This window comes from Pseudochaenichthys georgianus, chromosome 19, assembly GCF_902827115.2.
Source record: "Pseudochaenichthys georgianus chromosome 19, fPseGeo1.2, whole genome shotgun sequence".
Classification (NCBI taxonomy): domain Eukaryota; kingdom Metazoa; phylum Chordata; class Actinopteri; order Perciformes; family Channichthyidae; genus Pseudochaenichthys; species Pseudochaenichthys georgianus.
In genome coordinates, this window is record NC_047521.1 from 8,590,398 (window position 1) to 8,603,657 (window position 13,260).

A 13,260-nucleotide genomic window follows, 5' to 3' on the forward strand; every position below is an offset into this window, starting at 1 on the left:
TGATTGACAGATTGGATACGGCACCACAGAGAACAGCCCTGTCACGTTCTGCGGGTTCCCGACAGACAACCTGCAGAGGAAGTCTGAGACCGCCGGCTGCATCCTCGACCACTTGGAGGTACGTCAGACATCATGTACAAATACATTATTACAGTACCAGTCAAATAAGGTTTTGAGGTTTGAGTATTTTCCATATTATGTTACTTCTTTCCACAACACCTCAGAAGAGTCTAACTCATACAATTGTTCAACAACTTTAGTTACTTCATAGATTAAAATCTTAACAACAAACTAACACATTTATACAAATATGACTACATAAAGTAGGTCAAATGTACTCCGTCAGCTGTAACATCCAAAAGCTGTTTGTGTTAAAGCCTCAGTTGTAATATTAAAATAATTAGATTTTCGTATTATAATACAAACTCTCTAAAAAGGGCCTTTACCACCCAACAAGTACTTTCATATTTGAATTACATTTTGTTACAAGATTTGTACATTTACTGAAGTGAAGTATTGAATGTTACATAGGACTTAACTTGTAACCACGACACTGTGATATTGTTGGATTAACTTGTGTAAAGTTCTGAGTACTTGTCATGTAGCAGAACTGTGGAAACAATGTGGTCCAAGTGATAGTTGATGTTTGAGTTACTCAGAAATACCTTCTATTTTCACTCATTATTCTCATGAGCTTAGACAAAGAAAAACACTTTAGGTGCGGTGTAAAGCAAAAGATTTGCTGCTGACAAATCTTAAGTAACAAAGTCGAGAAGAAGTATTTAAAGCTCAAATCAATGCCACAAATAATTCAGGATGTTCTGGAAGCAAAGAAAGTTGTTTCTAAAAAGGTAGAAACTGAGTGTATGTACATATATACAAATGATATGCGTCACTACACATGGATTGTCATACCATAATTCCTTTGTGTATTAAATAACTAACATATAACGGTATGTTCCACAGGCTAAAGTGGTGAACCCTACCACAGGACAGGTGATGCCGCTGGGGGAGACGGGGGAGCTCATGATCCGAGGGTACTGCGTGATGCTGGAGTACTGGGAGGACCAGGCCAAAACAGACGAGTGCATCTCTAAAGACGGGTGGTACAAGACCGGGTGAGAGGGAGCTGTCGGTGTATAGCTTGTTTTTATTTAAAAATGTTTAAATCACAATGATGTCGTCCAGTTTTGATGTTTGAAGGTTCCCTGCAGAGATATCGGCAGCTTGGATGCATTTGGCTACTGTAAGATCGAGGGCCGGATCAAAGACCTGATCATCAGAGGAGGAGAGAACATTTACCCCGCGGAGATCGAGCAGTTCCTGCACACACACCCCAAAGTCAAGGAGGCCCAGGTGAGCAGAGAACATGACATAAACAAAGTCATAGATTTAAAGGAAAGAGAAGAATTCACACTTTTGTCCAGTTCAAGTATTTCATGTTAGAGGCATATATAAGGTCTATATTAGGTATATATAATTAACTTTTCTTAAGTTTATTTCTTTTTATCAGGAAGTATTAAGGGTTTTGACCTTTTTGTTATTTATGTACTGTTAAAATAAAATAAAAGATGTAGTCTACTGTAATAGTAGTGTTACATTTTCTGCTGGCAAAATGCAACACAAGACAACATACTACAGCAGTTTAATGCCCGACCTAAAGCAAAAATAAAATAGATAAGAATGTTAAAATGTCTGTGATGCACCAGAAACAATGCTTCTCTCTTTTGCTGCTGCAGAGCTACATTTGTTTTGTTTTCCTCCCAGGTGGTTGGAGTAGAGGATTCCCGGCTGGGTGAAGAAGTGTGCGCTTGCATCAAACTGGCAGACGGAGAGGATTGCACTGCAGAGGAAATCAAAGCTTACTGCAAAGGACAGGTGAGGCCCAGTGTCCTTTATCATGTGTTATAATAAGATGTCATATTTAAACCTTGTGCCTCACTTTGGACATGTGTGGCTTTTCGATTTGTCCTTTATTTTGGCTGTTTTGGAAGTTAAACATCAGCATCCTATAATGAGTCTTGGATAAACTAGGTATGATTATACAGACAGCTGGATACGACAGAAAATTCCCCATTGAACTTCTGATCCCATTGCCATTAAAGCATAAAAGCCCAATTGTATTACAAAGGGATTTCAATGTTTTCTCCAGGCTTCAGCGCCAGATTGAGTCATTTCTATTCTTTTCTCTCTGTGGAAAATACACATCAGGCACATGGTGTGTTATATTCATTGACATATGAAGTCTATCCCAGAGTCTGGAGAAATTTTCCCAAGAAGAATATATATATATATATATATATATATATATATAATATACTAGGGGTGTAACGGTACACGTACCCGTACACGTGTGTACCGAACGCATATAACGTTAAACGTAAACAATTGAGAACGTGAACAACTTCTTGGAAGTAATCTCAGGTGCTGCGTCGCAGCATTCAGAGCGAGCAAGTCATTTCATTGGACGAGCTGGTCAGAGGGATGCGTTCAAATGTAGTCAGTAATTTGAGGAACTGTCGAAATGGCGAACGCAGATAAAGTTGAGCTCGAAAATCCTCCAGCATCATTGAAGTCTCCGGTTTGGGAACATTTTGGTTTCGCAGTTACGTACAAGGATGACGGACAAAGACAGGTGGACCGAACCAAAGCTGTTTGTCGGCATTGTTCAACTAAAAATGGTTACGCGGCTGGCAATACATCAAACTTGACACTCATTTGAAAAGGCATCACCCGAGCGTGAATATCACCGGTACCAAAAGACTGAAGTGCAAACCCAACTCCCATTAGCATTTAAGCCTCCACCACTCGCAACAACTTCAGACCGAGTCAAAGCTATTACAAACGGCAAATATCCTTATGTTGCCATGTTAGCAAAGCGCTACCTGGCTGTATCTGCTACTACCTCTGTCCCTAGCGAGAGGGTTTTCTCCACAGCAGGAGACATTGCTAGTGCCAGCAGATCTGCCCTTTCGGCAAGCAATGTGGACAAGTACATTTTTCTTTCGAAAAACATGAAAATACAATGACAAGCAAGTCCTAATGTCAAACTGGCTGCTTAGGTACTAGTACAGTTCAAATACAGATTATTTCAGTTAATCGAAAAGCTGCACCTTAATGTTTATTTTATTATATTTTATATTTATTTGAGTGAATATTCATAGTTTAATAATAATGAAAAACCCAAAACTAATAGTTTATGTTTTGTGAGTACTAGTACAGTAAAGTTCAAATACAGATTATTTCAGTTCATCGAAATGCTGCACCTTAATGTTTATTTTATTATATTTTGTATTTATTTGAGTGAATACATTATTCACAGTTTAATAATAATTAAAAAAAAAAAAGTTATGTTTTGTGATCATTTTTTCTGCTGTACCGAAAACGTACCGAACCAAACCGTGACCTAAAAACCGAGGTACGTACCGAACCAAAATGTTTGTGAACCGTTACACCCCTAATATATACAAAAATCAACAGTTTTGTTTACAAACTAACATTTAAAGGGTTAAAATTGGGGAAATCAAGGAATACTAAGTAGTTATCATGATGACTGAAGACAGTGAAAAGTGAACAATATTATTAATATATGAAATGTTATAGCCGTTTCAGGAAGGTTTGCCCTTTAAGGATATTAGAGCAACTGTTTTATAGTGTGGAACAAGGGTTAAAGATATTTCTTCCTCCCAAAAATGTTGAACAACTCTCTCCATCTTCTCCCTATAGATTGCAAACTTCAAGATTCCCCGCTACGTACTTTTTGTGACCAGCTACCCGCTCACCATCACTGGAAAGGTAAGAGCTCATACATTCCAGAAATGTATAAATGACAATGTCCAACAAGGTTTACATTTCCAGATCTATCATAGTCTGTGATCAATTATTGTCCAGCACAAGACCTGGCCTCAGGTTCTTGTGCTTCTCTCATGGGATGCAGTTAGAAGTCATTCACTGTAGACATGGTGTTTGAACAGGCTGCCCTGAGCGCCCTCAGACAGGAGGGAAGGGGCTACTAGGTGGTCTGCACGCACAGCGCTCTGTTACACCCACCCAGAGGGGCGGACCCCGTCCCAAAGCAGCGTATCAGATCAAACCAGCCCTCCGCCTAAAGCCACTTTTAGGAGAATCCACTCAGTGCTTGCAAAGAGTCCTGGCTACAAATCGTCAACACTGGTCTGCAGAATAGTTTGTCCCATAAATAAGTGACTCCTTAATATCTCAGAAAATGTGAATCCCACCTCTCGAAAGCATTTGAACAAAAATTATTTGCTGTCGCGGAGAGTTAGATAAGAAGATTGAATATTATAGCCATTACAAGACATCACACTAAAGTACTAAAGCCATTTTCTAACATCATGTAATGTTATAAAATACATCAATATTTGATGTAAATCTGAGAAAACTGATGATGTGGGATGAATACTTGAGGCTTATCATCCCATCAATCCAAATGTTCTGTTTATTCTATCTCATCATTCATTATCATTATCATAAAGCTCTTTGATTCAAGATTCAAAGGTTTTAATGTCATACGCACAAAGCTACCGCGTAGGAGATGTTCTGACCCGAGCTCCTCCAACAAGGCAACATAGTTATACTGTATGATAAAATACAAAAATACAAATAAAACAAATAGTGCAAGTATACAACATGCATGTAAATGGAATATGATATATACAACAACAGAATGTAAATATAAATAGTGTACAGTAAGATGAAATTAAATACTGTTTATTAAAATGATAACTATTTAGATAAATTGTGCAACATTCTCGTAAAACATGAGCGCTGCAACTAAATTCTACTTTAATTATTTCGTTTATCTGCATCAATTCTGCCACTCATTAAAAACATATTATTTGTGTTTCGAGGCAGATTTTGTCACCTTTGGACGAAGTTACACCAGCTTGTCTATAATCGATAATGAAAATAAAGCAAATGGTTTTCTGTAGATTTGCATCTGTCCCATCCCTGAAGGCGGATACTTTTGGAACAGTTTTTATTATTCATTATTTTACAATGTTTAAATGGTAAGGTCCATTCACTCTCTTCTCCTTCAGTACAACTCACAGCAAACTCTTCTTTCAGATCCAGAAGAATTTGCTGAGAGGGGAGGCGGAGCGGCAGCTCGGGCTGAAGAAGGACAACTGAACTGTTGCTGTAACTCCTGTGGAAATTCATGTCCCACAAACATACCCAACCATCAGAACATCTGAAAAACCGGAAATGTGAACATATTAGCATACTGAATATCACTGCAGAACTGGTTGTAGTGTTGTTCTTTTTTTATGCTGCAAAAAGCTATTCAAATATTTGTACATGATGTTGAAATAAACGTTGTACCATGGTATTAAAATAAGGTGTGGGTGTTTCTCTTTTTACAGGAAGAATAAAGATATGTTATTGATCGCTGTGGCGGGTGCTCACTTCTTAAGACTTTGGAATTATTAATACACTTTTTTAACTTACCATGACCAAATTATAGTGTACATGCTTTTCAATGCTTTTATGAAGCACTTGTCTTTGATATAGTAGAATATGACTTGTTTATGACTAGATTTTGTTACATATGATACAAGGCCTTTTTCTAAAAATGTTTTGGCCTTCAATAACTGTAAAAATGAACTCTTTATGAATAACTATCGTGACTCTTTATGACGCATTGTTCAATACTTTTTTAGAATTTTGACAATGACACTTTATGACTTTTGAAATATATACAAACAATGCTTTTCTCGACATACTATCAACTTGTTTACATTCTATACTGTGCCGTTTTTTATATTTTTTGATGTACAATACTATGACTTTTCTAAAATGTTTTGACATATATTATGATTTACTTAACATTCTATAATTTGACTGTTTTTTCATAATTTTTGACATACAATATTAGGACTTTTTTTTACAGTATCCTATTCAATTTAATTTTCTTTTTAAAAAATACTTTAATATAACTTTTTTGCATATTTCTCTACATGCTTTATCATTCAATTTTTTCACACATGGACATATTATACGATGCAATTTTTCTGACTGAAAAGAATACTATACTATGATGTTTTTTCTAAAATGTTGACATAATATACAATGTTTTTTTTATACATGTCAAAAATATGCAAAAGAACAACATAGTATACTGTACTATGTCGAAAATACTAGTATGTCGAATAATCTGAAAAAAAGACAGTGTAGTATGTCGAAAATATTAGAAAAAACAACATAGTAAAGTATGTCTATGTACTACAAACTATGCAAAAAAACGAATTTTGCATACTCTCAACATACTATACCGAAACGATGGAAAATTCAACATAGTATGTCGAAAAAAATAAATAAACGATATAATATAGTTTGTAAAAAATATGCAACCTTCGGCATAGTACGTCGAAAATATGCAAATTCTAAAAAAACAACATAGTACAATATGGGATATTGGGATTTGTTTACAATATACAATATCAAATAATGATTCTTTAACAATACCCTTTGTACCACTGAATATCCGTGCAGTCATTTGTGTAGATGTTGAGCCACTGAGTTCCCGACAGCTCCTTTTTATCCTGCAAAAAGCTATTCAAATATTTTTACATCAGCTTGAAATAAACTTTGTACCACATTATTAGAACAAGACGTGGGTGTTTCTCTTTTTACGGGAAGAATTAAGGTATTTTATTGATCTCTGGCAGGTGCTCAACTCTTAAGCCCTTGGAGTGCCATTGAGAAACACACACACACACACTTAATGAAAATGAGATCTTTGTAGCATTTCCAATGAATGAGTATCACACACACACTCTCTCCACGCTGTAAAGAATTTCCTCTGGAGTCTGCCCGGGCTACATGTGCAGTCCAACTGACGCTGGGCAGCAGGATCGCATGTCTGTCTAGACCTGAAGGACTCGGCCCAGAAATAGCTCTTAAGAGCCCAGAAGAAAAACAAACAGTTCTCGTGGCTCTTGGTTTATTTAACACTTTTCACTTCACATATTTTTGGGTTGGAATTTAATGTAATAGAACATGACATTCTTACAGAGAGCACAGAGTTCAATAGTCAACTAGTTGGCTATAATGCTCCAGCATCCTTCCTGGGTCTTAGGAAATAACTTCAGAGCAGAAGGAATGTACATTTTGGGGGGAAATAGGTTCTGATGTTGATCTTACAGTCAGTGAATCTGGCATTACAAAAGAGATGTGGTCTCTGGACCCTTTGAATACAACCGTATGCAAGTCAACTTAGTTACATTCTTCACATGCTGTTTCTAGGCAATTAGCTATCAACTGTATTCATCTCTCACAAAACAGCCCTGCAAAAACTATCCAGTCACTTTTGGAGAGAAAAAGGCACTACACTTAAATGTGTGCTAGCTATCTGTTCTGTGTGTGTGCTAGCAGAATATATCAGCTGTTCATACACAGCACAGGGTCTGTAAACAGAAACAATGTAGCTTTGACTAAACAGTACTACACTGCTACAGCGGTATATGCTTCTTAAAATAAAGACTGTTCATTCTGCAAAACACATTAACACTGAACAGAGGAATGCATTTGTTTAGGTAAACAAATACAAAAAATGTTTCAACAGATTATGGATTCTTCAACTTTGAATGAAAACTATTTGATGGAGGATAAAGGATCAATTGATATTTTCGTCAACAAAAATATCCCCTTAAACATAGTTCCTATCCTTCCTTTTGAACTGGACAATGTACTCCTTGCACAAAGCCAGCACCATAAAGAAATGTTTGATATAGAGGAACATGACTAGTCTGCACAGAGCTCTGACCTTGACCCGATCCAGAACCTTGAAGAAGAACAGACCTGCTCACCCAACATCAATCCCTGCAGCAGGTGTATATGTGGGGCCATAAAGTGTCAAATGTCTCTTATACTCTCATAGAGAGCAAACGTATCTTCTCACAAATCAATCGTCCTTGGGCAGCGGGATGCCGACTGCAGTCTGCTGCCCCTGCATCTGCTGCTCCGCCCGGGCCACCTGCTCCTGACTGCAGCAGTCCTGCAGGAACACAGCGGCCAGGCTGCGCAGGCGGGGGCTCTCTGAGAGCGAGAAACGCAGCATGCACTGCAGGATGGCCGGATCAGTGATCTCAGCGCGTGACGAGGGCGTAGTGAGGTTCATCAGTGTAGTGATGGCTGACAGGACTGTCTCCTCTCTCTGGCTCGACAGGCCATTTGTGACCAAACTGATCCCGTTGCTCTGCAGGATAACGTCTCGGCATTCAGGGTCCATACTCAGGTTACACAGCCCCCCTGAGAACATGACACACACGAGAAGAGTGAGGAAACAGTGTATGCACAATGCGAAAACAAGGAGATGATCATTTGTACGCACCCATCCCAAATTCCACAAAATTGGCATTGTCCTCAGTTAGCATGTCCAAAAAGAGGTCGGGCACCTGGAGCTCCCTTAGATTCTCCATGTTGTTTGGGTCGTATGCAAAGTTAGCAAGGTTAGCCAGCACCTGCTCCTTTGCCTCTGAAAATGTGAAATAAGTTATGTAAGCAAGTTCAAATAATAGTTCAAAAGAACACATTCATTTAATAAATTACAGTCAAGATCAGTTTATCCTACACATACATACTAGCTGATAAGTAACAAGAAGATGCAGACAGTAGAGAAATGCAAACATGTATTCGAAATCACATCATTACAGATTGTGTCCACCAGAGAGCAGTGACACCCTTATTTTTCAACTGTATTGTTATAAGTAGGAACAACTACAATTTTGTTTAATGTTTGTTCAAATGATGTGTGTACATTAAATAAAATCACCATGTTTTTAACCAGCTTTTTGCTTCAAAACAACACATCAGAAATGAAATGTATATATTAACAAGCGTTGAACAAGTTCAAACTCAGTGGAAACAATTAGGTTGTGGAAACAAAAGAAGGATGTATCCTTCATTTAGATTTAGTAAATCAAAGACTCTGTTAATTCAACATTTCCGACAATAAATTGTTAAAATAAAGGTTACATTTACCATCTCAACATCACTGGGTTCATATCTTCCTCAGAAACAGGCCACTGGCTCATAAAATACAACATCATCAACAGTCACCACAACAACTGGAGCCCCTCAGGGCAGTGTCCTCGGTCCTCTCTTTTACACTACACACATCTGTATCATCACTTCATCCATCATCATATATATCTAATCCTCTGAAACTCCCATCAACTTTCTACTGCATGGCAATAGCCGAAGTGCTTACGTACTGTCTGCAGCTGAACCTGCACATGAACAAAACTGAAGAAGAATGGCACATCAGACACAGCCCACCCAGAACTTAACCCACATCCATCCAGGGAAATACAGTTGAACAGGTGACTCAAATCATTTTCTTTTGCTCCCCTAACACTACTCAAAATCGTAATGCAATGCAGACCATCCTGCTGCACTGTCAAATAAATGCAGGAGTAAAAAGTGCAGTATTCGACTCTGACATTTGGTATACAAAGGGAAACAAATGGGAATAGAGGACGTGCAATGGAAGACAAGTAACTCACAATATTCCCTAACTACTTGATTAGATTTACTTATAGGTTATAGTAATTTTCCAGTGCTAGACTGACAGCAATTGTCTAATTCTGTTGTTTGATTGATGGAGGTGGTTACCCTGTTGTTTACATGACGGATTGTGCTTTCAACATAAACAACGAGATTTTTTCTATTTTCAAGAGATTCTCAAATGAACCTAATAAACATACTGCATTGAGTAATGACAAAAGTGTACCTACCTACACTGTCTGTGTCCTGAAACTCAGTGACCAGAGTTTGTAAATATTCAAACCGGTCAGAGCCCTCGGACGAATCTTTCTTCCACATGTTATTAGCTTAACTATATTAACTCTAGCTATAATAAATAAACTATTTCTGAAACACAAACTTGCCCTTATGCACTGGCACTGTGAATAACACTGTGGTCCGTCTGTTAAATGTGTCCGTACAACTACGTGTTTCCGGCTAAACCTTCAACTTTATAACATTTTTTTAAATAACCATAATTATTTTTTAAATATAAAATAAAACCACCCAAACGCAGTAAAAAACAAAAATATTTTGGCTTTGGTGGTTAAATACATGCCATCGTGTTTTGCAAGATACATTTGATTGGTGCATAAACAATGGGAATCGGAAGTCGTGTTACGTGATCAACTGCACGACAAACAAGGAGGTGTGTATGGAGTGGTTAGCTAAAGGTCAGCTGTGAAGCAAATGTAGGGTAAACTTTGCTTACATTTCGGCCTGTAGGCACTTCACTGCGAATTTAGCTATAATGACGCATCACCAGCTGTCTGCGGTTAAGCGTCTGACCAAACCCTTTTTATTTGGGACGCTTATTGTGGGATTAGGCACTGCTTTCTTCAACAGGTAACTAATGATGCATTGCATTGTGTGCATGTTTTGTTTTTTTCATGAATCCCTTATTAATCGTCTTCTTAAATTGAAAGGCTAACACACAGACATCATTCAGCAGCTACAAACAAGGTACATTACTCTACATACAAATAACTCTACTTACTAGACCGTTATGGACAACTGTGTATGCCTATTTAGCAAATATAATTAATTTAATTATCGACTGATCTGCCAAATATTTTCTGGATTGATTGATTATTCTGTAAACAATTCCTGCAGGACTAATAATTGTGTTGCACAATACATGCCTACAGTTTACTATGATATACAAAAACACGTCACATCCTTACATTTGAGAAGCTGGAACCAGTACATATTTTGAGTTTGCTTGAAAAATGGCTTAATCGGATATCAATATAGCACAATACCATAAAGTAGTGAAATGCAAAGTTTTAAAGGACACAGACGTGCTTTCCACTATTCATTTCTGTCAGATATTTTATTCGTCCATCATTAATCAATATAATAAATATGATTCCTCCTCTTCCCATGCAGGCACAAGTTCTTTGAGGATTTGGAGGAGCTCAAGGCTCAGGAGCGAGAACGCAACGAAGCCAAGAGGAGGGAGATTATGGAGAGGAGGATGAGGCAGATCGAAGAGGTGGCAGAGAAGAAGAGAGGAGGGATCAGCTGAACTGCAGCCTGAACTATCACTGTTGTACTACACGACTCTTCAGACTCTACATGTATATATATTCCTGTACATAGCCTGTCCTTCAGGAAGCCAAACTGTTAGTGTTTTGATAAATTAAGCATCTGTGCATGATCACAGAAATAATTTTGGATTATTCAGTCACACACATGAAATGTACTGCTTTGTGTCTGTTTGGAGACATGAATACTCACAATTAAATGACCAAGATATGACAAGTACAGCTCTGTTTTTTACCTGTAAATGTTTGTCCAGCAGAGGGCAGTGTTGATTACCATTTAACGGGCATATTGGGTTTTTTCAAAGTATAGTTCTTTAACTATTTATCATATCGTTTTTATATTTATAAATGCACCCTGTAGGTTTCCATTCGTTCCATTAGGCTTACAAGCCATACACGGACCCTTACATCTGGCTAGAGTGTCTCATAATTTGCAGTAAACATCATTATGCATTAATTTTGTACGTTGTTAGAGAATAATATAAGCATGTTTAAAAAATACCTAAAATTATGGATTCATTTACAAAACAGTTCAATAATAGTAGCGCTCATTTCCGCCACAGCAAAAAAAGATTGAAACGTAACAAATGTTACAGAATTGCACCTTTTATTAAAACATGCCGTAAAAGAAATCTGAAATAAATAAAACCTACAAACTATAACTAACAAACAAGCAATATTGCACTTGAATAAAAAGTGAGTTCAAACAAAGTCAAAGTGCTTCAATTGCTCTGAAAATGTGTTATAAATCAAAAGCTTTTACAACATGATCAAAAGTGACTACAGAATAAAAGAATGCTGGTTAACTGGTCTGAACAGCAGCACCACTTAAAGGCTGTCGATAAACATTGATCAATATGACCCATACTGTACACATCATGTCACATCGTTCAGAGGATAGATGGTGTTTGACTCACTACAATGACACAGACTCACCTTCCCTTCTTTTTAAAATGCTTGAAACTTAAATTCTATAAAACAGGGGTCACAAGATAACGGTTGCATTCTAAAATTACAGACACAACAGAGATCATGTTTAAAACATTAACCTGTGAGGCCCACATTTTGCAAACATCAATAATGAATGGAGAACTGGCGGCCATGTGGCACACGATTATTTAGGATATCTGCGCATGTGGCAACCCATATAACTGGTTATTTTCCTTTCATGGTTTCAGTACGTGGATGTGAGTGCACATCACTGACGACTTAATTGAAGTTATTGCTAGTTTAAAGCATTGACTGTATACATAAAAGGTTTAAAGGCCGAAAAAAGCGGTTGCATTCTTTATTTATTTAAAAAAAACACATTTTAATTGCATATTTAATCAGAGACAGCGAGCCCCAATTTGTTATTCAGTAGTTGCCTCTCCGTGTCTTTTATTATTGGTTTTACGGTTCTTTTAGTCATGTTGACTCTTTGTAGTACATTTCTTTGTCTCTTTGAGTCTCATTGAAGTATTTCTGAACGCTCGTAGTGGATGTGTGTTTTTTTAAATCAGTGTGTTTCTTTGTAGTTGCTTTTTTCTGTATCTATTGTAGTTGCTTTGTACATTTTTAAGTCTCTGAAGTTAATGTTTGCTCTATGTAGTCATTGTAATTGTCTTTTTTGGATCATTTGTGTGTCTTTGAAGTTGATTTGTTTGTCTTTGTAATTTTTTTAGATGTGTGTCTCTTGTAGTTGTTTCTCTCTGTAGTCATTTAAAATATTTGTGTATTTATTTGGTATCACTTTGTTGTTGTTTTTTGTCTTGACTCATTTTAAGGCTCATAGTTTGGTGTCTCTTCATAGTTGTTTTGAGTCTTTTAGTTGTTTGGTGTCTCGTTGTAGTTGTTGGTGTCTCTTTGTAGTTGTTTTGAGTCTTTTAGTTGTTGGTGTCTCTTTGTAGTTGTTTGGTGTCTCGTTGTAGTTGTTTTGAGTCTTTTAGTTGTTTGGTGTCTCCTCGTAGTTGTTTTGAGTCTTTTAGTTGTTGGTGTCTCTTTGTAGTTGTTTGGTGTCTCGTTGTAGTTGTTTGGTGTCTCGTTGTAGTTGTTTTGAGTCTTTTAGTTGTTTGGTGTCTCCTCGTAGTTGTTTTGAGTCTTTTAGTTGTTGGTGTCTCTTTGTAGTTGTTTGGTGTCTCGTTGTAGTTGTTTGGTGTCTCGTTGTAGTTGTTTGAGTCTTTTAGTT

The 13,260-nt window shown here is 37.2% G+C and overlaps 2 protein-coding genes across 2 annotated transcripts in view; one reads left to right on the plus strand and one right to left on the minus strand.

Moving 5' to 3' along the window:
* Positions 1-5,407, plus strand: part of acsf2 (acyl-CoA synthetase family member 2) — a 47,465-nt gene extending 42,058 nt beyond the window's left edge. Inside the window, exons 11-16 of the mRNA XM_034107417.2 lie at positions 11-118; positions 967-1,118; positions 1,215-1,356; positions 1,768-1,878; positions 3,727-3,795; positions 5,089-5,407. Of these exons, the coding sequence (XP_033963308.1) occupies positions 11-118; positions 967-1,118; positions 1,215-1,356; positions 1,768-1,878; positions 3,727-3,795; positions 5,089-5,151 (645 nt within the window). The 3' untranslated portion in view covers positions 5,152-5,407. The remainder of the gene's footprint in view (positions 1-10; positions 119-966; positions 1,119-1,214; positions 1,357-1,767; positions 1,879-3,726; positions 3,796-5,088) is intronic.
* Positions 5,408-6,957: 1,550 nt separating this feature from the next.
* Positions 6,958-9,935, minus strand: armc7 (armadillo repeat containing 7). The gene is made up of 3 exons (XM_034107572.1): positions 9,759-9,935; positions 8,354-8,497; positions 6,958-8,271 (listed from the first exon to the last, which is right to left on the minus strand). Exons 1-3 carry the CDS (start codon positions 9,844-9,846, stop codon positions 7,925-7,927), a joined length of 579 nt encoding a protein of 192 aa, XP_033963463.1. The 5' UTR covers positions 9,847-9,935; the 3' UTR covers positions 6,958-7,924.
* Positions 9,936-13,260: the final 3,325 nt, after the last annotated feature.